We start from the raw sequence: 25,352 nt of genomic DNA, 5'->3' as shown, positions 1-25,352 counted from the left end.
TCCATACAACACTCGGTGCTCATCACAAGTGCAGTCCTTAATCTCCATCACTTATTTAACACATTCCCCCTCTCACCTCCCCTCTGATAACCATCAGTTTGTTCTTTATAGTTAAGAGTCTGTTGGTTTGCCTCTCTCTCTCTCTTTTCCCATTTGCTCATTTGTTTTGTTTCTTAAATTCCACATATAAGTGAAATTATATGGTATATATCTTTTTTTGACTAACTTATTTCACTTAGCATAATACTCACTTAGCATAATAGTCTAACTCCATCCATGTCCTTGCAACTTGTAAGATTTCATTCTTTTCTATGGCTGAGTAGTATTCCATTTATATCTGTCATCTATCTCTCTATCATCATCTATCATCTATCTATCATCTATCATCTATCTTTCTTTCCTTTTCTTTCTTTCTTTCTTTTCTTTTTTATAATCTATCAGTGGAAGTGTATTCCAGTTCTTCTTTATCCATTCATCAGTCAATGGACACTTGTGCTGTTTCCATATTTTGGGTATTGTAGATAATGCTGCTATATACATCGGAGTGCATGAAACCCTTTGAATTAGTATTTTTTTATTCTTTGGGTAAATACCTAGTAGTGCAATTGTTGGATTTTGGGAGTTCTATTTTTAACTTTTTGAGGAATCTCCATACTGTGTTCTAGAGTGGCTGCCCCAGTTTGCATTCCCACCAACAGTGCAAGAATATTCCCCTTTTTCCACATCCTTGCCAAAACCTGTTGCTTCTTGTGTTATTGATTTTAGCCATTCTGGTAGGTGTGAGGTGATATTTCATTGTAGTTTTAATTTGTATTTTCCTGATGATGAGTGACATTGAGCATCTTTTCATGTCTGTTGGCCATCTGGATGTCTTTTTTGGAAAGATGTATATTCATGTCTTCAGCCAATTTTTTAATTGGATTATTTGTTTTTTGGGTGTTGAGTTGTATAAATTCTTTATATATTTTGGATACTAACCCTTTCTTAGATATGTATTTGCAAATATCGTCTTCATTCTATAGGTTGCCTTTTAGTTTTGTTGATTGTTTCCTTCAATGTGTAGAAGCTTTTTATTTTGATGAAGTCCAATAGTTCATTTTTGCTTTTGTTTCCCTTGCCTCAGAAGACATACCTAAAAAGATATTGCTATGGTCGAAGTCAAAGAAGTTACTGCCAGTGTTCTTTTGTAGGATTTTTATAGTTTCCTGACTACATTTAGATCTTTAATCCATTTTGAATTTATTTTTGTGTATGGTAAAAGAAAGTGATCCAGTTTCCTTCTTTTGTATGTTCCTGTCCAATTTTCCTAACACCATTTGTTGAAGAGACTGTCTTTTTCCCATTGAATATTCTTTCCTGCTTTGTCCAAGACTAACTGACTATATTGTTGTGGGTTACAAAAGGATTTTAAGTAGGGATGCAACATATTGCATTATGTTCAGAAAGATGGATGGAGTTCCTGAAGAAAAGAATATAGCTAAGGATATGGAGAAGCAGGGATAAGGTTCTGAAAAAAGGTGGCAGTTGGAGAATAAATAAAAGAGGTCAAGTTCAAGAATTGCTTAGGAGGTGAAAATTATACTGATGAGTCAGAGTACTCGGAGCATATGTGAGTGCATGTCCCCATCTGAGAGGGCTGTGGGCAAAAACAAGATTCACATAAAACCAGGAGGTGAGGCATAAGTCTGTGAAAAGAGGGAAGGTGGGTGATTAGGATTAGGATGATTTTGAGCCATGGGATAGAAGGTCTAGGAGCCTAGATGGTAGGAATGTTTGGGGATGTGAGGATGAGAGCAACAGTGAAGGGGTATGATTGAAAGAATATGAATAAAGAGTATGGGAGAGAATAGATGAGTAAAGTGGCTGCCACTTAGAGCATCATCCATGAATAACCAACCAAGTAAGTCATTCATTCACTCGACAAATGTGTATTAATCTCCAACAATATACTAGGTACTCTGCTAGGTGATGGGAATACAATAATGAACCTTTTGTACTGGGAGGGATTGACTGGTCTGGTGGATTCAGATGAGCTTGATGTCAAGTTGATCTGGTGCCCATGCTGGCTTCCAACAGTGAGATATAGGATGCCATTAGCGTTTATGGCATTGCCTATGAAAGGCAGCATAGCAATGTCTATATTGGACTATTCATGTCTTAGACTCAGCCAAGCCTGAGTCTGCTTTGATGTGTGGGGTGTGTAGCCTTAAGAAAATAATTCAACCTGAGTCTCAGTTTTTTTCACTTGTAAAATTAGGATGATGACAACCATCTCATAAGTCTACTATGAGTATTCAAATGAGGTGCATTTAAGAGCTGAGTAAGATGCCTGGCTCAGAGTATAGATAAAAATAATTGTTTTGTCATCATTATCTGGTGCATATATCTATAGCCACAGGTAAATCAAAGACCTGGCTACCTCAAGAAATGGAGACCTGCTCTGAATTCTCTAGGGCCAGTGTGGGCTGAAGCTGCACATAATCTAAGAAGCAGCTTCCTCGGGGCGCCCGGGTGGCTCAGTCATTAAGTGTCTGCCTTCGGCTCGGGTCATGGTCCCGGGGTCCTGGGATCGAGCCCCACATCGGGCTCCCTCCTCACAGGAAGCCTGCTTCTCCCTCTCCCACTCCCCCTGCTTGTGTTCTCTCTCTTGCTGTGTCTCTCTCTGTCAAATAAATAAATAAAATCTTAAAAAAAAAAAAGAAGCAGCTTCCTTAATGGCCATAGAGATGGGTTTCATGCAGAAGGACCTCAAAATTGCCACTATTCTGAAAATTTGCTTACTTTTCCACTTTCAACAAGTGAGATCTTTATAATGTCTAATAAAACTAGAACACGATATTCTCCTTTCTTAGATTAGGTGTCCATATTTCCTCACTGGGAATTACAGTTAATGAAAAATAATGTAAGTGTCTGTTGATTTGGTTGTAATTACCAAATGCCAGTGATCAGTTTGGTTTATGATTCAGGAAACATGCACACTCTAAAATAACACTGGAAGAAAGCCTCATGGGATGAGGTGGGTTGGAGATTTGAGGTTCACACAACACATTTCTGCTAACAGACAGGGTATCCTGGGGTTTAATCAACTGAGGAGGATAGTGGTTCTTATTGAGCTTACAGATTCTCCAGGCAGAAAGCTTCCCAGAGCACACACAGCTAGAGAAATAAGACTGTAACTCTGTGTGGAGAGCCAAAACAGTAGTGGAGGCTGGGGGACGTAATCAAGGGCATTAATTTGTCAGTTGTCAGAGCAATTATGCTTACTTGGGTTAGATTGATTTTATGGAATTGAGGGTTTGTTATGTAGGAAACATTTTTCAAAGGTAGACAACAAGTGTTATTTTAACTACAGGAGATGTTAAATCTGTTCCTGATTTTATCATGATGGGTAAGGCCTACGATAATATGAAAAAGTAGAGTAGCAGCATTATGATTTTCAGAAGACTTGTCTGCTTTTTGGACCTCCAACAGTGTTCCCCATTGCAACTTCTTCCCTCAAGGGCATATGTTAACTATTGGAGTATGTGAATCATTTCTTCATATTTGCAACATTCATCTATGGAGCTATAAAATATCAAGTGTAAACACTTTATCTCTCTTTGCTCTCAGTGGAAACCCTTGACTCCAGGTTGACAGAGAGAGAAAACTGGGCTTTGAAAATAGCCAGACTTGGGTTCAAAATCCACTTCCACCAAATGGGTGAGCTTGGGCAAGTTACCTTCTATTTCAGACACCTTTGAAGCCATCTATAAAATGTCAGGAAACAAGCTTGTCTAGAATAGCTAGCTGCAGTCAGTAAACAGGAAAGCCTGTTCAAGCACAGAGTGCAAGGCCCAAATCTTCCTCTCCCTTGCCCGACTAGTGCGTTGCACAGCCACCTGGGAGAAACATCACCAAAAGCCTGGAATTCTAGACCCGGCTCTGCCACTAATGCATGAGGTGTCCTTGAGTAGATCATGTATCTCAGTGGGTCCCAGCTCCCTATTGGTAAGATGTAAGAATTGGTTTCACAATCCCCAAGATTCCTCTCAGGACCTGGGTGAACATCCTCACTGCATAGGTTTACTCACTACTGGCTTGAAACTTGGTCTTCTTGTACCTGTCTTACAGTCTTCTGTTTCATCAGCCCATGGTGATCCTCCTATCTCTGCAATAGTCCTAAGATTTCCTGCATCACTCATTGTGCACTTGATTATAAGCAGCTTTATTTTATTTATGAACCTTTCCACATTTTAGTTCTTGTTTCCCTATCTAGAACACAAATCTCCCTGCGTAAGGGAGTGTGCTTTATACCCCTGGCTTCTTTCAGTTTGTGCTAGGAACAACATAGGTGATTAATGACACCTTGGTGAAGCAACAGTCAACATGATGTATACAAAGCGCAGACATGTGAGGTTTTGAATTTAGAACAGGACCGGTACCATTCTGGGAAGAACTGAATCTGCTTCCTCTGCACCTATAATCTACTTGTTCACCTCTTTCCTCCTCCTTCTTCTCCTTCTTTCTTCTTCTTCTTCTTCTTCTTCTTCTTCTTCTTCTTCTTCTTCTTCTTCTTCTTCTTCTTCTTCTTCCTCTTCTTCTTCTTCCTTCTTCTTCTTCTTGTTCTTCTTGTTCTTGTTCTTGTTCTTCTTCTTCTTTCTTCTTCTCCTTCTCCTCGTTCTTCTCCTTCTTCTCCTTCTCTTTTTATCAGGGCTAACCTACATGTGTAGCGAACTAAAAGCCTGCCTTCACTCTGAATTTCTGTGGAGTGAAGTCCTTCTCCAACTGAAGCTGTGCTGTTGCATGCTATGAGAGATTTTTAGTTCCTTCTTCCTGGAAGCCTGTGGGCAGAACCAATCTGCATGACATTATACAGTCTCTGTAGGGGACAGGCAGATGTGACTCAGAGTGAGTTTGATTTCCAAGAACATCTTTCCTTGGGGTATAGCTAATGAGCTTACCTTTGAGTCTGCCAACAAAAGAGGCCCACGGAGACACCCAGATCAGTGGAAATCCACCAGCCACAGACAAGGAAGATGCAGGACACCAGCATGGGCCATGAATGGCTGCCAGGCTACCATATAAACAGGAAACCACCTAACTCTGAGAAACCAATCTTACTGCTTGGGTCCAGCTAAATAGCAGCTAAGCCCACAAGTAAACTCTTAGTGGGACTAACAACAAAAAGCAAGGGTCATATAGTCTACATTCATGAAGTCATAATCTATGTTAGGGTTTGTCTTAGGGCTCTGTTTTTATTTATTCATTAAATATTTGTTGTGCAGGAAGTATATCAAACAAAAATCACTACTCTACCTCCCCCTGGACTCATATGGTGTCATTAGGCTTAAAAACAGCATCTAAATTCATACAGGGCTGCACTTATTTAACCAACCTGAACCTCTTTTTCCCTCAGTGTTCCAGTCGCCTTAGGGGTGTTAGCAAGGCTCTATGTCACGCTCACCAAATGCCAAGTCAGGTGCTGACTGCTCAGATGTTGATTTCAGTGAAGTTTAGAGGTCATAACAACAACAAAACTGACATTCAGGTCCTTAGGATGGAGACATATACTTTCTGAACATGTAAGTGACAATTGTGACTGATTGGTGTGTTTTCCAACTCACTTGTCATTAGTGAGTAGCTCTTTAAAAGGATAAAATTTATGGTCACCTAATGATGCTGGAGAAAGGGAGTGGAAGATGGCATTAACCCTCATCAAAACCATCATCATCATTCCATGCCTTCTAATAGAATTTCATAATTTTCAAAGTGCTTTTACACATAGTTTCAATTATCCATTGCTTAGAGTTTCGATAGAGGTCTTCCCAGTAAAAACTGAAAATCAATCAGAAATCCAGATTAATTTTAAAATATATGTCTTGGAGGTCCACTATGTGTAAAACACCTCACTAGGCATTAGAAACCTACCAGTGAACAAGAGAGACAGGAGAGAGAAGGAAGATAGTACTGAGGAAGCAAAGAAGGAACCCTGGGCAGGTCTTAGAAAGCATAGGAAGTTTTCTGAGGAAGCTGAGTGTCTGCTTGGCCCTGAAGTATGCCAAGGACTTTGGTGAGTGGAGGACTTTTAAATTATAGTTTCCTATTGGCCATCTGACACACTGAACATCTGTTCCATTGTCTCTGGGGATGATGAGCAGTATTGGAAAGAGCAGGTACTTCTGCATATTAAATTATAAGCCACCAGGCAGCTGGTTAGATGAAAGGGTTTGGTTTTATAATCTCTTTTCATGAAGTCACCATATGCTCACCTTTTGGCTGGAATGAGGTCCTAGGGCTCAACTGTTTGACAGTTGGTGACTGTTTTTGTTCTTTTTTTTTTTTTTAATTTTATTTATTTATTTGACAAAGAGAGACACACAATGAGAGAGGCAACACAAGCAGGGGGAGTGGGAGAGGGAGAAGCCAGCTTCCCCCGGAGCAGAGAGCCTGATGCGGCACTCGATCCTAGGACCCTGGGATCATGACCTGAACCAAAGGCAGACGCTTAATGACCGAGCCATCCAGGTGCCCCTGTTTTTGTTCTATAAGATTGAAATAACTTTTCTTTTTTGATTATGAACACAGTCCATGGCAATTGTTTTTTAAAGTTGAGAAAGACAGAAAAGGAAAGAACAAAGAAATAAAGAGTGATGCCACAGTGCAGACTTTTTTTGCATATTTGAGTATGTCTAATCCGTGTTTTTCAATGATACAGATACACAGTCATTCACACTGATAACTGGCTCCTTGTGGGTGCATCAGGGAGGGAAGAAGGAGGTCACACAATGGTAGATTTCCAGCATTAGCAAGGCACCTCAGGCTCTAATAAATAGGTTTAAAGTACATGAGGAATTTTGGTTGGTTTTTAGTTTTAAGGAGACAATGGACATTCCATTCTGTTCAAAAGTTGTAAGTTCCATGAAATCTGAGCTATGTGCGACTATATTATTATTAGTCATTAAAAATGACTTTTGAAGTAGGCGTGTTTCTTATCCTTGCTTTACAAAAAGAAATAAACTGATAAAAAGAAATTCAGCAGTTCAGTAAGTAAAGGGTAACACACCCACGAAAGCTTAGGCACAGTTTTGCAAAGGTTTCACTTACCTCACTGACTCTGGATCCCAGAATGGTAACCAGGTTCAGCTATCACTTCTTAACAAAGTGCTTTAATTTAACAGAACTAAACAGAAGTGGTTTAATTGAAATTGATTTGAGGTTTTGTAAGGAGAGTGGATGCTATTGACTATATATGACCTTGGTTGCGTTGGCCCACCTGTTTGGGTGTGGTCTGCTCGAAGCAACATTTTCCCTTGTTAATAGGGGGAGAATGATTGGGAGGGTGAGCAGAGAGCCTAGCTGGCTAGATGGAGACCAGCTAGAGAGAGGAAAACTCCTGCATAGCAAGGGTTTGCATGCAAGTAAGAAAAAACCATAGAAGAAGGGAATGTCTAGGTTTACCTTTTTGAGTTTGTGCATTCACTAATGCTTTTGTAAGAATACATTCTTCTGAAGGAACTAAAAAAAATATTGTTTCATGTCTGGGTCAAAACAGTTGATCATAAAGACAGTATGTATGGATGAAGACCCAGCATGAGAAAGGACTTCCCCAGGCCATGGCACAGTGTGTGAGGAAGGAATGGGGGGTGAGGAGGAAGCACCTGATGAATTCCCACTCCCTAGATTTGTAGGAAGCCCCAGCTGAAAACTGAGTTCCAGACAGAGACAATATATTGCAATTCATATGCCCAAACAGTAGAATCCATTATGGTGCTCATGTGAGCTACCAGTCCCTCGTTAGGTCGTTATGACTGTGTGTTGGGCCTTCTAGACTCAGTTGATGTCAGGGTTTCCTGGGGATTCTTTTCTTAGCCCATCCCTCTTTTTGTGCCTTCTATCATATTGTTTCCATTGCCTGAAATGCCACAATCCCCTCTCTAACCCAACCCCTGTCCACTCTCTGTTGAAATGCTGCTTATCCTTGATTTCTGAACCTGGATGGTCTGTTTGCTTGTCTGGCTCTCTTAATGTATAATCCCCTGGAATGCAGGAACAGTGCCTGGAACAGTGGTTGGTATATGATAAGCACTTAAAAATTTATTGATTCAGTCGCTAAATAAATGAAGAAATGAATGAGAGCAAAAAGGAAGTTCTACTTCTTTGGTAAACCGTTTCTATTGTTGACCTCTACTAACGTCCACTCACCTGAGGAACATTATTTCTAATACATACTAATAATATTTCAATTCCTCTTACTATATTTACTGGGTCCTTATGTGCGAGACACTATGAAATCTCATGTAATCCTTACAACAAGCTGCAGGTCCAATGATTATCTCTACTGGTAAGAAAATCAACTGGGAAATGTAGGTGACTGGGCCAAGGCCATTAAGCTGGTAAGTGATAGAGCCAGGATTTGTGCCTGGACAGTCTGAACAAAATCCCACATGCTCTTCTACTTACCTCTACTTTCTCTTCGTCTCTCGGGACCAGGACTTGGTTCCCTCAGTAAACTTTCCTACACCTGTGTCTTCATTGTCCATTTTCTCACCTCTCCTTATTAGGACTATAGTCCCTGGGAGGTGGGAATCCTGTCTCTCTTCTTCCCACTTTGTGTGGCCACCACTTGTGAAGTTGTTGGGAGAGGGGCTCCTGTCCATACCAGGAAGATGAGGAAAAGGTGGCCTGGGGATTTGTCTAATCGGACAAGGCCATCCTCTGTCAGAATCAGAGGTCGGACTTCACTTTTCAACTCTCATCCCAGGTTTCTAATCTGGAAGAAAATGCCTTAGCAAGGGTCCTTCTAAACAATCTGGGTCCAGCGATAGAGTTCACAGAACTGCAAGAAACCACAATGGTTACCTGAATAAATGTCCTCATAGAATGGGGAGGTGGCTTATCCAAGGTTATGGAGCAAGTGAGTAGAAAGATTGAAGCAATGAGAACATAGTTAGCCCCAGACTGACACTTAGTTCTTTCTGATTGGCATATGATATAAAGTATAAATTACTCAGATTTGAACCAAGGTGATAATGTCTTTACTATCATCGTCCTCGGCCTATATGTAAAGAATAGTTTTTTTCTTAGTAAAAACCTATTTATTCTACTTGGTGCAGGCACTTACTGGATGGCTTTATCGGGTGTCTTTTTTTTTTTGGCTTTGCTCTCTTGCAGTCCCCTGGACTGCCCCTCCCAGCTGCAGCCCTCCAGCTGGCACCCCCCTCCCCTGTAGACCCTCTCACCGGCCCTTTGTTTTCCTCATGGCTGCCTTCCAGCTGTGCTCCACACACCCAGCTAAGGCCATTTCCTGGCTGCCATCCTGCACCAGTGCTGCAACTGCTAAAATATTAATGTCTCCTTCTGTGAAAAATAACACAGTAAAGCTTGCTGTAAATTAAAATTGCCAGGGAGGTGGAAAACGATGAAATGGAGGGAGTAAAGGAAAGCCATATTTTGAAAAATTGCCTTATAGGGCAAAAAGGAGGCAAAGGAGGACATCTTAGCTCTGCCTTCCCCTTCACGGTCCCAGGATATCACCGTGGGAAATGCACCTGCACTGGCGTGGATTCACCATCTTGGCCACCTGGATGGGGTGCATGACAAGGGTGATAACCCCTGTGGTTTTGCCTGGCTACCTGCTCTCCTGGGTCCACTGGAAGAGAGGAGGGGGGAGGGGCAGCACAGATTTGAAAACAAAAGGTAAACTGTGTGGATAAAGGGAACAGGGGCTCCCTGTGTCAAAAATGCATGTGGACACTACATCAAAAACTAACGATGTACTATATGCTGGCTAATTGAACATAATAATAATTAAAAAAATGCACATGGCATGCTGGCAGGAGGAGGGCTGAAGGATGCTGATGGCAAATCAGGTTAGGTTCAACACCAAAAAATGTAGTTCTATCCTTTGTCCAGTCCTTAGTGAAAGCACTTAGCACTTTCTGTTTTAATCATTAGACCTGCTAACCATACTCTGTCCTCATCATCGCTGTAGTCCTGGTGCCTTGCACGGCACTTGGCACAAATCACAATGTTAAGCTACATTTTCCGAATGGATGGGATGAATAATTGGAAAGGGGAGGGGTAGAGAGCAAAAATTGACCCTTACCATTTGCAGCATAGTGAATGTTAACATTTTTATTCCTTTTATGATGAAGAGAGTACAAAGGGCTGGGGACAGAGACATCACAGAAGGAGGAAAGATAGTGTTACCTCTGCAAAAAACACCCCTAAACTATGCATAGAAGGGAAGTGGAGTCTCAGGGCAGCCTTTCTCAGGTGAGTTTGCCAGTAAGTCCCATGGCTGCAGGCATATGCTAGCCTTCCTGGGAGTCCTGGACACATCTCCAGGTGCCAGTGACTCAAACCGCCCTTTCTATTCCCAAAGCAATCTGGCCACTCTTTCTTTCCCTCTAAGTTCCTAACACAAGTCCCATGCTCTCTGTCTTCCTCCTTGTTCCTGTCTGACTTGAGCCAGATTTGCATAGGTTTCTCTGAGTTCTGCATTGTTGTCATTACTGGGTATGCCCACAATCTTCCTTCAACTCAGGAAACTCTTCCAATGCTAAGGCTTTCAGCTCTGCCCAGACCCTTTTATCCCTCCATTTTACCTCCCTGTCCCCTCCCTCCTGGAGCACAGAACTCTGCACTTTGGACTTCCAGACAAGCATGGCTGATGTGGTGGGGGAGAGTGGGCACATGTCCCTTCAAGGCTTGGTGAGGACCCTTGGTTTCATTCAAACACAGTGACCTGCAAAGAACCTTCATTGATTGCCACTTTCTTCAATTTCTGCCGTTCACTCCACTACACTGAACCTCTTCACAGATACTGCTCAGCCCCAGCCTTGCCTGTAGCTCACTTGGTAGCAAAAGCTGTGACAGGTGCTCTGGGAACCAGGCTTTTTTTCTGGCTGTGAGCATGCACACTGTCTATGCGGGGTGCAAGAAAGCCATCGTCAGTCATATAAAACGGTTGCTATGGAACATGTTGAAAGTGAGAACACGATTTCATTGTGGATTTTATTGTAAGTGTGATACTAGTCAGAAAGGCCCAGAAAGCTGGTGCTGCAGCCACTAACCCCCTCAGGGAGAAGAAAAGAGCAGCAGAAACCACATCGGAGCTCCAGCTGATGTTGACCTCTGTGGACATCCTCAGGTCTCCTGGCCCCCTTCCCCTCACCTAGATTTGGTGAGTGGCAGATCTAAACATTTGCAAATTCACAGTCATAGTCAGTCATCCGGCACATTATGAACTTCCACTGGCGATCCCTGTGGGGAGAGAGTCAGAAAGCCAATGCCAGTGAGAAAAATCGCTGCTGAGGGAAAAGCAGTGAACAACCTCTGGAGAACTTAGGAACCCAAGGGGCACCTGATCTCACTTTGTTCTGTAGTAAGTCTCTGGAAAACCATCAGGTAATCAATCATCTGTGAGGTCAGGAGTTCTAGACCCCTCCTCGATCAGTGCAGGTGGCACCTTGCAGGTGACTGATTAGGTTCCTGGCTATGTGGAGGTCCTATTGGTCACAAGGGGTCAGCTGGCACTACCCTGAGTACCTCAAGGACAAATAGGTTAACAGCATTTATTTGCAAACAAAAGTTACATTAACTCCTTAATGTAATGTATGTTAATGTAACCTATTTGCAAATAGGTTAACAGCATTAAAAGCATTTATTTGACACTGTCTCCATTCCATTGTAAAGAATCTTCTCTTAAATAGACCACCCATTTGCTCATTTATTCTTTTACTGAGAACTTACCATGTTCCAGGCTCCATACTATATACGATGTGTAGCCCTCCAGGAAACACTATTATAGGGAAATGAAGTGAAGGGAAACAACTCTGAAAACCCATAAAGTGAAAAGGAAAATGTCTGCCATTCATGTGTAACAGAAATTGAATTGCATGTTTGTTCTAGAGGTCAGGCATGTGTATGAAAGTACATAGATTTGCTCTGTCTTGGAAAATGTGGTGTGGATACATTTCAATGAATGTTCTTTGCTAAGGGCAAGCCATTGTTCTTTGTTCACCCACTGAACAAAAATTTATCGAGTGCCTACTCTGCATGGTGTTCTTCCAGTGTAACATCGTTTAATGGCGATATGTTGATCGTAACCACTGTGCTCTGAGTGAGTTCAGTATATCAAGCATTGCAATGGTGTACAGTATGCTCATTTAATCTTCACCATGATTCATGATTTAGGTGGAGAAGCAGACTCAGAGAAACATGTGACCTTCTTTAAGATAATGAGGTGACAACTTCAGATTCCAAGTGTGTTGAACTGAAATCTTGCTCTTCGTCTTATACTACAATACCCCCATAACTACATGCCCATAACCCCATCAGAGGACACGGCTGTCACATCCTTTGCAAAGTCCCAACAAAGGGTAAATATAAAGAGTCATTCCATATATGATCACGCAAATCCTTCCAAAGCACAGCTGGGTCAGTTAATCTTTGAATTACCCTTCTCCCTTTCAACCTGCAAGGCTTCTTCCTAGGTTGGTTTATCTTAAACAACAACCAATACTGAGAAGGTCTCCCTCCAGCCTCTGATCTGGAACGTGGGACTGACCCCACTTCGTTCTGGGAGATACCTCTTGCCAGCAGCTAGGGGACATGCTGGTCAACCTAAGTCAGGCTTTGCAGTTCTGAGTCAGCTGCTCCAAGTCATTTGTTTACAATGATTAGGAAGAGGGTCTCCTGGTACAAGTCCTGAGAGTCTTGGTGTCCAACTATGTATTAGTATTTATTCCTGCAGCTGTCAACAGAGGACATGGCTTCTTTTAGATGGAGATTAGCAAATTGGTGGCGTGCATGTTTATCAGATGAATTTCATTACTGTAGGCAAGTCTTACTTATCTGTATACCAACAGACAGATAAGTAGGCTCTTAAGCCAGGCATTCACACTACTCTTTCAAGAGACTGTTAATTGATGCTGAGCAAATTTTAAACTTGGTCCTAAGAGAACCAAGGGACTCAATCAGGCTCAGTCTGATTTCTTTCCAGACCAGTGGCTCTCAAGCAGGGACACTTTTGCTCCCCAGGGGGATTTTAGTTGTCATAACTATGGGGGAGGGGAGGTTACTACTGCCATCTAGTGACTGGGGCCAAGGATACCGCTAAACATCTGGTATGACAGGACAGGCTCCTGCAACGGAGAACTTACCTGTCCCGGATGTCAATAGTGCTCAGGCTGAGCAACTCCGTTCCAGGAGGAACCCACTCTGATTTGCATATGGAAGGAAAGTCCCTGCCCAGTAGGTCCTGCACTGATGCTATTTCTCCGACGCTGTGGCCTTAGCATCTTTCAGCAGAGCTGAAGGAACACATGCTGTGGATCTTTAAGCCACCGATTGTTAGTGACAACAGCAAAATCACACGGGCATGTTCATTTTAAACAAATGCATGACATGATAGCTCAGTTTTTCAAGGTTCTGGGTTATTCTACATAACTGAAAAATTTCAAGCCAATAGGAATTGGATATTTTGATATGTATGCAGTGAAAATATCCAATTATATATATAAGCATATATATATATATGCAGTAGTAATTTTGGAAGGTATTCTTTCTTTATTATATTCCTTCTTGCCTTCTTAACCAGGCAATGCAGAACTAATTTTCTTATTGACATGGAGACATTGTTAAGAATTCTGAACGCCCTACTGCACTGTTATCCAGTCTGCCCTTGGGGGCGACACACTTGCTAATTGTCTCCAGGCTCCCATGGTTTTGAGTTCTTAAGTCTTTCCTTTTCTTAAATATATTTTGTGTGCGTGTTATGTCGTTTAGCTATTCTCACTGGTGAAGAGTTTCATTTTATGTATTATTTTCCCTGTTCATATTTTAGTTTTCTGCTTCTAGAAAATAGTTAACTAAGCTACTTAAAAATGGATCTACGGCACCTGGGTGGCTCAGATGGTTGAGCGTCTGCCTTCGGCTCAGGTCATGATCTCAGGGCCCTGGGATGGAGTCCCTCATCGGGCTCCCTGCTCCTTGGGAGCCTGCTTCTCCCTCTGCCTCTCTCTCTCTCTCTCTGTCTGTCATGAATAAATAAATAAAATTAAAAAAAAAATGGATCTAAAATAAAAATGATTAATGTGTGAGAAATGAGGGGTTCTCTTAGGAATAAACATAAAGGTCTTTGTGGAGCCTGCACCATGTAGTGTGCCTTTTCAGAGCTATTTAATGTTTGTTCTATTGTTTTTTTTTTTTTTAAGATTTTATTTATTTATTTGACAGAGAGAGACACAGCGAGAGAGGGAACAAAAGCAGGGGAGTGGGAGAGGGAGAAGCAGGCTTCCCGGGGAGCAGGGAGCCCGATGTGGGGCTCAATCCCAGAACCCTGGGATCATGACTTGAGCTGAAGGCAGACACTTAACGACTGAGCTACCCAGGGTGCCCCTGTTTTTGTTTTTTTAAATTCTGGGTCATGTTAACTTGGTTAGGTGAGATGTCATTTCATTTGAAAACATAAATATCCCTGAAAGATAAGTCACACTCACATTCATCATAGTCCATTATTTAAGGAGTTAATGTAACTTTTGTTTGCAAAACATTTATTGGTGACTTTTCAGGAATTCATGTGCTGTGTAAAGTGATTATCACCTGACTGAAAATACCTGAATTTATCGACACCTCTGTCTATACTAGTTGGGAGAAGAGTTCTCATGTTCTTATTGTTTTGTTTTGAGTGTTTGGGATAGGATTGGGGAGCTTATTAGGAAAGGAGATGGAAGAAGTTTGTTTTGCCTTCAGGTTATGTAAATCCTCCCCTTTCCTTTCTAAGTATGGTGGAGTCCCTTCCCCTTCTCTTCTCTCCCTCCTTGCAACCCAAGATGGGGGTCATCTAGAGACCAGTATCGGCATCTGTGGGGTTCCAATTTGACAGTGGATGGTCCTTCAACCATTTTTGCCCTCTCCTCCTAACATTGGGTCAGAAAAAGTGCTCTTTGAAATCGAGTGAAGGGCAGAGCTTAGAACATCATGGGAGACCAAGATGAGGCTCTTCTGCTCTGAGTGGCCTGGAGCCCATCCTCATCTCCAAGGGTGAGCTATTCCATGAAATGGGTTTATGAGAATAGCTCCATTCCCATGGCCTTCCACCACCCAGGAAACTCTCAGTGAATTCTAGACCAAGTAGAAATAAAGTAGGGACACTACATCAAAAGCTAATGATGGTGATTAACATAACATAATAAAATAAAATTTAAAAAAAAAGAAATAAAGTAGGGAAAATCCCGGATGTAAATTCCTAGCCTCTGGGAAGGCTCACCTTTCCACTGCAGAGAAAGTGGTGGTTGCTCCTCGCATATAGTAGTCGTAATTGTAGGAAATCATGTCCATTTCTTCCCCATAGTGACCTGGATATTCTGTGGTCAGCCTATGTGGTAAGAATAAAAGTTTAGAGGAAAAAGATAAAACACTATTATTACAAAGAAGAGATGGCATTTGAACTTCATGGGAAACCCAAGCCAGAGTTAGATGGCCTCCACCAAACCATTTCAGGCTATGAAAAGATGGGTGGTTTCCTCCGGCTTCTCCTTTCTTCTTGTCGTTAAACTACACACTGAAAAAGATGTAGATAACTCCCCAGGCCTTGAGGAAATATTAATTAATATCAATATTAGTCCATGCCATTTAAGTCTGCTGGAATCATGTTTCCAAACTATGGATTGTGATTATTAGTGGATCATGAAATCAATTTAATTGGTTATTACCAAATGGGCTTTAAAAAAGAAAGAGTAGAAAATATCAGAGCACACACTAAAGATATGTTCTTGTGTGTGTAAAAACTTTGTTTCAAATATACTGTGTATGTGTATTTATGATGCATATATGGCGTGATAGTTTAATATGTATTTTTTTACTGTGAGTCATGATTAAAATGTATGAAAAATATTAAAGTAATACTTAATCCCCACAAAATTCCCCTTTTCCTTGCCCACCATTGTTTTGTGGCACCTGAAATAGTTCCTGCTACGTAGTATTTGTTGAATAAATAAGTGGCCTTGGGAGAGTCACTTAATCTTAGTTTCCTGGTGTATAGAAGAATAAAAGTTACCTTATACGTTTGTCACTGGGACTAGGAGAAATATGTGTGATGTGTAAATGGTAGAAGTTGAATCATAGGAACAATTTTGTTTCTTTTTCCCCCTTCTCCTTTTCCTTTTGTCCCCTCTAAGATTAAGTCAATTCCAGGCGTCTCTCTAGGTTTGCTGTGGTCCGCCTGGAATAAATCTAGAATCTTTTGATTCTCATAAGGGGATCTTTGGGACCAAAATAGTCCTTTCAGTGTGACATGGGTCTGTCAAAGTCTTTATCTGTATCTCCAAGGCAGTAATTGAGCATCAGGAATTTCAACTGATTTGGGTTCACCAGGTCCTTGTATGTTGTTGTTGTATATATGTTGATGATAGAAAGATGTTCCGCTATGTAGACTTAATATTGCAAGGATTGTCATGAAATCTTAAAAAGACTGATTTATAAACTGGAAGGTCTCCTAGGAGGATCTCAGTGCTTAGATGCAGCAAGATCAATGGTTAGCTCAAGATAACATGGAGTTAGCTAGAGCCCTGAAAGCCCATTCTCTAGGCTTACAATTGTTTCCTCACATTTTATAGCTGTCCTTGTTCTGAGACCTTTCTCAATACATAATTATGCTTCATTAGGATGTCAAGCCCAACCCAGATTGGGTTACATGTGTTTTCACTTAATGTGTTCATGGAGGGAAATAAGGCTCTGCTAATTTAGAAATCTATTTTGTGCTTCTAAAGAGACCTAGAACAAGGACTTCTTTCTAATGAAAGTGTTAAATGACTCATAAGTGGACTTAATAGGGCCTCACTTGGGTCCCATTGATTTGTGATCCCTGAGGATTCTAATAAGTGCTAGACTAAAGTTTATCCAAAAAAGAGGCATTGGTAGGAAATGTGAATAATGCAAATTAGGATTAAAAGACATAGGGTAGGAGGTGTTTTCCTTACTTCAGGGAATACAAAATATTTTCCAGAACTTGGAAGCACTCTTGGGATTCAGTGTATAAAAGCTAATTGCCAAACATTTTGATATGTTCTAAAGCAGAATCGACATATGGCAATACTGCACTAAACTAAATATAATTGCCAAAATTATTTGGAAATAACCAGTCTAGATATTTATTTTTTAAGTTTTTGCTGATTTGATGTCAGATTACTTGGTTAGTTAAACAAATATGGAATAAAGTAGAAAAGAGAGGCTTGCATTTAAAAAAAATCATGAAGTTAAGCTTCAAAGGGGAATAATTTATCCAATACTTTAACTGGCATTCTCTATTGCTTCATTTTTGGCAGTGATCAGATACTGGCCCCCCGATTAACTCGACAGTTTGTCTGGAAGCCTCCCTTGGGGGGGGGGTACTGCTATCCAGTAGATTTCTAGATTGCCCTAGAGAAGGTGTGGTGCATGCTCATTGGTACATTTCCAACTTGGTCTCAGCTGGGTTTTTGTTTTACTTGATTTTTGGTTGTTGTTGTTTTGTTACAAAACTGTGAGATAAGTTTAGCCTATCTTACAGAACCTTGGATTAAGAGGACCAGGGAAGGAATTTGGACATTGATGGAAATTATGCCTGCTTTATGAAACTAAAAACTCAGAAGAAAAATGGTCCAAATCATTAGTAGAAAGTGAACCTCGCAAAGACCATACATAGAGGGGACTGCTGTTTCAATATGATCTAAGATTCTGAGTTTTAGAACCAGATAGATGTGTCTCCATTCAGTTCTTGAAGACATCATGCACACACAAAATGTCTCAATAAATGAAAGCCCCAGTAATAGCACCTCCGAGAAAAAGCAGAATTTAAACTGTCAGCTAGACACTGAGACAGGGCATAGGGACTTGTCAAGAAATTAAAGGAGGCTATAAGGAAGTAGAAAATCAGGGTTTCATAAGCGGTGGCATTGGGCTTCCTGAGGGCGGGTGGGGAAGAGTTCTGTGTGGTTCTAGCTTCCTTGTGAATTACTAGGTCACTACAGGCAGCTTTTTGGCAAAGCATACTTCGTACTAAGCATTGTCATACATTCTTAGACCAATTACAGCAATTGAACAAGCCTTCAGCTTGGTAAGATGAAGGGAAGGGCCAGTCAGTAAGACGCCTTTATTCAAAGCACTGAAATGGGTATATAACTGAAGCTCTTTTTTTTTTTTTATTTATTCATTTGAGACACAGAGATACAGAGAGAGAGAGAGAGGGAGAGAGCATGAGCAGGGAGAGAGGGAGAGGGAGAAGCAGGCTCCCCGCTCAGCAGGAAGCCCGATGCGGGGCTCGATCCCAGGACGCCGGGATCATGACCTGAGCCGAAGGCAGACGCTTAACCATCTGAGCCACCCAGGCGCCCCTGAAGCTCTTCTTTTGGGATCCTTACATACCCTTTTCCAAAGAACTCGTGTGTGTGTGTGTGTATGTGTATGCGTGTGTGTGGTGTGTGTGTGTGTGTTCCTCCTATCACTTCTGGATGAGTGAATATTGGGGTACACTTTCTCACCCCATAATATTTTCTCTGCCAACTGCAGGCAAGACGAGACAGGACAGAGAACTTGAAAAGAGCTTGAGAAAAGCCTAGCAGGAACTTGATAATGTAGAACCACTTGTACAACTTCTTAGATGGGGTTGAATGAGATGGAAGAAAATTAAATAAATCTTAGGAGCTGAAGACAACCCAATCCAACTGAAGCGATTTTTAAGATTGATAGAAGATATTCTCATCTGAGATTCTTTTTTTTCTTTTTTAAAGATTTTATTTATTTGACAGAGAGAGACACAGCGAGAGAGGGAACATAAGCAGGAGGGAGTAGGAGAGGGAGAAGCAGGCTCCCCGACAAGCAGGGAGCCCGATGTGGGGCTTGATCCCAGGACCCTGGGATCACGACCTGAGCTGAAGGCAGACGCTTAACCGACTGAGCCACCCAGGCTCCCCGCTCATCTGAGATTCTTAAAGCACTGAAATTATCAACAGATCCGACTAGAATCAAAACATGGCAGCTGAGCGGTCTGTTATCAGAATCGGAGCTGCCTGCTGCTGAGAGATGTCCTAGCTCCTATGCTGTGAAAACTGGACAGAGCCAGCCCGGATATACGTCCTCACACCCATTTTAAAGAGGGGAGTAGAGATACAATTTAGTTGGATCAAGAGTCCAGTTTTACTTGTTGTCAGAGGTTTGAGTGAGGACCAGTCTTAATAGTTGAAAGAAGGGGTTTTAAGTCTAATCCTCAGAAGAGAGCGACTAAGTGTAAAATGGCATCAAAATCCACCTCTATTAGTGATTAAGGAGCAGTTAAACCTAGAGTCAAACTTCACAGCAGCAGGATCTGTTTGCCACATGCCTGATCTGCTGGCAGTGAGGACAACTGGATTACAGTCAGCCAGGATCACATCCTCCACCTTATCCTGCTTCGTGGGGCACCAGAGAAGCACACCCCACAGCCTCCCTACTGTAGGAACTGGAAGAACACCCATCATTTACACGTTAACAAACCAGAATGGGGGTGCCTGAGGAAGCTTCAGCTTTTCTCTAAACAAGTATAAACTGAGGATGTTTTCTGACCCATTCTTTGGTGAGCAACCCACGTTCAAATAACATTTTTGAGAAGCTTCTTCTGGTCAACCCAACCTCTAATTCTGTTTTGCCCCTATTTTCTCCACTTCCCAATCAGCACCTTATTTTAAATATCCTATTCTAATGTCCTGTTACTTATCAGCACCACATATGTAGCATTTGATTAAAAAAAAACAAACAGGATTCCTCCCCCCGCCCCCAAACAAAACAACAACAAAAACCCCCAGGATCCCATAAAAGCATCTTGTTTCATGATGATGACCAATCTGGTGAGCTCCTTAAGGGGTCAGTGGTACCTGGCAGCATATAAACCTTAACAATCTAGTTCACAGTGGCATGGATGAGAAATTCAGCCTTTGTAGAATTGATGTGTTGAGGTTGGCTCACATTCTACTACCAGCTACAAGGAGTATGTCCCTCTTGGACAGGCAAATCAGTGAGAAGTTTTTAAATAAACAGAATTTGTTCATGATCAATCCTCTTGCATACTGCTTTTCCAGGGAAGCTAGCAGGAATGAGCATATTTCAGGTTAGACTATTTTGCTAATGGCCTGGCATCCCCAATAGGAGTTGCATCAGAACCTGTTTGAATTATTTTTGCAAAGGTGAGAAAAATAAGACTTAAATGCAGTTATGCACGAAGGAAAGCACCTGCAAAGGAGCAGCCACCTGGCTTCCCCTGCCAGAGAGCTGGGGAACTGACCCCATGGGGCTGAATGACCAGGTCTCTGTAGCCACCAAAGTGCCCTCCTCTGCACTAGGGAGAGACCCTAGACCCTGGGGGGATGAGACAGAACCTTGCATGTTCATGTCTGTCTTCTTGCAGCATTTTGAAGATTTATATTTCAAATGGTTCAAATATGTATCACCACAGAGGGAAACACAGTTCCAGAGATATCTCTGACTTAAATTAGAAGGAGGAAAATCTCTAAATATTTTCCAAATTGCTCTCTTGGAACCAAGTTTCTAGCTCACCGTCCACGCCCAGGGTTGCTCAGCAAGCACATTTCTTTCCATCCCTACTGGCTTTCATCAGCCACATTACATCATGGTCACCTTGGTCCTAAACACTGACATCTCCAACATCTCTGTTCCAGCTGAAATAACACCTTTCTTCTTTGTTTTCTCCCAGATGCTTACTGTGTTGCTACCTGATACTTCACCTGTGTGGGTCTTACTTTCTCCTCTGGATTGGGAGAGCTCAATACTGTGCAGAAGGCATGCGGTTGGGAGGCAGACAGACCTGTTTTGAACAGAGTTTGGAACTTTGAATGGGTCACAACTTCTGCACCTCACTTCCCTCATTTGTGTGAAAGTGTCATATTTTCTGTGTGTGAGAAGTGAATGAACTAACACATGAGCACATGCTAGATGCTCAATAAATAAAAGTATCATCATCATCATTACAGGGAATGAATGGAATCAAAGTCTATAAATTGTACTTATTTTATATCCATTCACATTGGCTGGCTGATTAAATAAATTAATGAATGGAGGAATGAATGATTGTCTCTAGATTCCAGTAAAGGCAAGTAGCTAAAACAGAGTGTGGGTGTCTTTATCTCTATAATAACAGCTTTCAGCTTGCTCAGAGGAACCATCATAGAAGCTGCCCTTCTTACCAGCCTCTGGGCACAGTGCTGAGTGACACCTGACCAGGGGCGGGAGGCAACAGAGACGGCCGTAGGGGTGCCTATGACGTCATTCTTGTCCCTGTCATGATATCATGGGGGACTGGTCGTGCAAACACCACCCATCTTGTATTAAATTCTGAGCCATGAGGTGAGGAGTTAAAGATTAGCTTTGATCGAGGTTTTGGGGTGGAGAGAGGAGAAGAATGTTCTAGTTAGCTGATTTTGTTGTTGTTAACTAGAGCTACCTAGGAATTAAGAAAAATACTCTCAGGTGTAGGACTTGAGCTTCAGGGAGAGAGGGGAGATAGGCAGTGGAGGAAGTGACATGCAAGAGTCATCGGATCTCAAGATTGGGAGAAAACTGAAATGTCATCTATGTTGATTCTGAGGAGTAACATTTTTTTTTTTCATCAAAACATAATATGTAGTGAATCTAATGAAAGGCCACAGGTCTGGAGGAGAACCATGGAAAAGGAAATCGATGCTCAATTCAAAACCGTCGGTTCCCAGGACCCAGAGCCTGCGCCTGGCCAGCCCTGCACGCTGGTAGGGGACAGTCTAGTGTGGGGCAGGCAGCAGCTCAGCTGCTTGGGAACTGGGGAGTTATTACAAACAGGCTCTGAAGGGTTGCGGCTTCTTCAGTGACATGTGTTTGCGGTTTGCAGATGACTGGTCTAAGAATGTGAATTCTCGGGGCGCCTGGGTGGCTCAGTTGTTAAGCGTCTGCCTTCAGCTCAGGTCATGATCCCAGGGTCCTGGGATCGAGCCCCTCATCAGTCTCCCTGCTCAACGGGAAGCCTGCTTCTCCCTCTCCCACTCCCCCTGCTTGTGTTCCCTCTCTCTCTGTGTCTCTGTCAAATAAATAAAATCTTAAAAAAAAAAAAAAAAGAATGTGAATTCTCATATATAAATAAATATGTGTAAAATTTACATATGCATCCAACCCAGTGGGGACTGTTTAGTGACAGCATATCTGAGTCTATCAGAAATTCACTCTCTGGCCAGAGTTCAGCGAGGCTGTAATATCCAACGAGAAACTTCTCAGTCCGAAATGAGAGCCGCACCTTGGTCCCCACCAAACAAATAAATCTCGTGCTCATTTGGGAGTTGGTTGGATAATTTGTATTGTTTTCCTGCAAGAGCGGTGCCATTTCTGAATCCTTAAATGTTTGCAAACACAAAGATGATTGATGCTCATTTAGCTAGTTCAAAACACGGTCAGGCTCAGTGCTACAGAGTGGCTTTCGAAGTGGGAGAGAAAAATGTCCCCACCCACATGCGTCCAGTTCCCTGGGAGGTAGTTCAAGCCAGTTTAAGTGACGTGAGGGAAGGGTTCAAATAGGAATGTTATCAGCAGTTTTCACAGTGGGAAGGTGTGGGAAAACACTTCTCCCTCTGACGGACTGTTAGAAGGATCAAACAAAATAATGCTTGTGAAAGAATCCTTTTCAACTCTAAAACATCATCATATCACTGTCAGGTTTCACCACTGTTACTGTTTCTACGGGCCTGCAACATTCATTCAAAAAATTTATTAAGGGTCTCTTTTGTGCCAGGCAGTACGCTGAGATGCTGAAGAAATAAGACTTAATTTTTGCCCTAGAGGCTTCACGTAGTTTAGAAAGACATAATATAACGTCATGACTCAGGCAATTTAAAGATGCCACTAAAACGTCTAGACACCGCAGTGGGATAGTGAGTCATGCACTGCATACCATGGTGCATACTGCAATCTCATTCGGCTGCTTCTCCAAGTTTCCCTTTGAAAAAATACCATTTCCTTAGATAAGCACAGTGGCTCTCAGCTCTAACACCGTGCAGTCAGAAATAGATGCAGCTAAGCAAAGCCTTCCTCAGAGGGGACTTGCTTCCAAGTTGACTTGTTGTGTCTTTCTGAGTAATTCTCTCCTCTTTTCCCCCATGGGTTCTGCTGACCATTAATGACATGTCTTGGTGGTGGAGTGGGGGGGCAGGGCGAAGGAGGCCATTGCAGACCAAGGCTCTGGGTAAGTTTTGCCACTGGGCTCTGAATGTCTCGGGTAACTGAGGAAAAGTTGCTCATCTTTAACCTCAGGACTTTGTTCCTACGTATATATTTCCATGTTCATTAAATTCTTAACATCTTAGCAATTGGTGGGCTGCATCTAAGAGAGCTTGAAAAGTCCAAGTTCTAAAGTACGTGAGCAGAAGGACATCCAGTGCTTGTGGGGAGCAGGAGGAGCCTGGAACCAGCCCCCACCCCCCCAAGTGACCAATGGCCATCTGGAGCATCATTAGAAAATCAGTGGAATTTTGAGACATAAAGATCTGGATGTCTTTTGGGTCTCAGCATTCAAAGAGACAGGGTAAACTTCAAGCAACAATGCTCAGGATAGTGATGCAGATCACAGACTCCACAGAGTCTGGGGACTCTGGGAAGATGAGCTATTTCCCCTTCATCCCACCCTTACCTCCATTCACCCCCACCTCTGCTGTTAGGCAATTTCTCCAAAATGAGTGAGACTCCGTTTCTTGCCTGCCTTGTCACCAAAAGCCTTGGGCCCTAAGTCCACTCCCTGTTGTTACTCTGTTTGGCCAGAAGCCAGGTGACCAGCCAGTGACTGTGTGATCAGTAGAGGGGCAGACTCTCCCACCTGTCTTGGCAGAGAAGCTGGTCCTCACAGTGATGGAATGGGCTCCCTCCTCTTCTGCCTGGGGGGCAATGAGTCAGTGGCCCCCTAGTAGACTGTCCAAGTGGACCATCTCTTGTTTCTCTGCACACCCCGCTCCAGCCACTGGTTCTGCTTCCTGCAGGGCGATCCCACCCCTGACTGTGATGACCTTGGGTAGAGTCAGCCTTTGGAAGGCCTGTCTTTTAGGGAGGAGGCTGCGTCTACCCTGGAGCTGGGAGGGCTGCAGGGGACAGGTCAGCTCTGTGTGATCATAGCCAGTAGCAGTACCGGACATATACTATCTCATTTTATCCTCGCAGAGTTAGGAAGTAGGCCAAAGTTATTCATTCACTCAACACATGTTATTGAGTGCCTAATAAGTGCTTGGCACTAGTTAAGGGCTTGGAATATATCAATACAGAGATCTTTGCTTGTATAGAGTTTACATTCTAGGGAAAGGATGGGAGAGTGGGATTTAAAAGCAGAGTTAAAAAACAACAACAACAAACTTTTAGAGTAAGTAAGTAAATTATATTTTCTGGGCCTCTTCACCTTATTCTGCATGCCCTTCAGAATCATTTATTCCAATATTTACTCAATAATTATCAAGCAGACACTACGTTCCAAGCATTACACTGGGCACTGGGGATGCAAAGATCAATGAGTTCCCTGTATGCTCCAGAGGCTCCCAGGCTAGACCCAGTGTAGTACACTAAGAGCTGTAACAGACATCCATGAGGGGCAGAAACTAGAGCCCCCAGACACCTGGTCCTCCCGCTGCCCTTAGGCTGTGCATCCTCCCCACAGGGCCCTGAGGTTTTCCTTTGGAGCCTAAGGGGAAATCTTGCTAATGTGGTAATGGATTAACGGACTATTAGTTTGTCGCCTACTCTTTCTGATAATTTATTTACATTTTAACTGGCTTTTAATGCCTCTCAACAAGGGAGGCAGATTTCACCATTGGGGGGGCTTTCTGTTAGCAGACTGGGGACAGGAAAATTGGGGAAAGCCCTGCTTCTCAGGTCACAGCGGCAAGGCAGGCTCCTACCTTCTCTCCCCACTCAGTGGGTCCCAGTCGTCTTTAGGACCTTCACCCTGTCTTGGCAATCAGTTCTGGGCATCTGGATTGCCTTTTGCAAAAGCACCTTTGGCGTCAAGGAATTTTTAGGGCTTAAAACAACCTCAAAGATCTTTTGGTGGCCTTCAGGGAGTTTGAGGGCTCCTGGAAATTCTGTGTAAACTTTTGTCTAAATATGCTGAAGTGTATTTTCTTTTTCCCGAAGACAAGATTTATAGCTTTCATCAGATTCTCAAAAATCTCAGAGACCCAGCAAAGTTGGCCATCATTTTAAGTGATGGACTTGAGTCCCAAAGAGAAGGAAAGTGGCATTCCAGAGACAGCACTGTTAAGAGGGGGAGGAGGGGGAAGAGGGGAGGGAGGGGAAGGTGGGGAGGGGAGAGACAGGAACTCAAGTTTCTTGTCCCATCAGTG

At 42.5% G+C, this 25,352-nt stretch overlaps 1 protein-coding gene and 1 long non-coding RNA gene across 4 annotated transcripts in view; one reads left to right on the top strand and one right to left on the bottom strand.

The window, feature by feature from the left end:
• LOC123846266 (uncharacterized) overlaps positions 1-21,184 on the top strand; it is a 111,604-nt gene extending 90,420 nt beyond the window's left edge. For both annotated transcript variants that reach the window (XR_010412347.1, XR_010412346.1), the window contains one exon: positions 20,708-21,184. This is a non-coding gene — a long non-coding RNA (uncharacterized LOC123846266). The remainder of the gene's footprint in view (positions 1-20,707) is intronic.
• The window catches only part of DPT (dermatopontin), a 28,797-nt gene continuing 13,538 nt past the window's right edge, over positions 10,094-25,352 (bottom strand). Inside the window, exons 3-5 of one of the 2 annotated variants that reach the window (XR_010412345.1) lie at positions 15,254-15,361; positions 13,146-13,318; positions 10,094-11,244 (exon numbers count right to left, since the gene is read on the bottom strand). Coding sequence is in view for 1 of the 2 variants with exons in the window: in XM_045877519.3 (XP_045733475.1) it covers positions 11,178-11,244; positions 15,254-15,361 (175 nt within the window). In the remaining variant the exon portion in view is untranslated. The remainder of the gene's footprint in view (positions 11,245-13,145; positions 13,319-15,253; positions 15,362-25,352) is intronic. The other variant, XM_045877519.3, reaches the window with a different exon arrangement.

Source organism: Mirounga angustirostris, unplaced genomic scaffold (genome assembly GCF_029215605.1).
Source record: "Mirounga angustirostris isolate CCGP_5_RB_7025 unplaced genomic scaffold, mMirAng1.0.hap1 SCAF_6, whole genome shotgun sequence".
Lineage (NCBI taxonomy): Eukaryota > Metazoa > Chordata > Mammalia > Carnivora > Phocidae > Mirounga > Mirounga angustirostris.
Note: the sequence above shows the minus strand (reverse complement) of the source record. Positions and strands in the feature narration are given on the sequence as shown.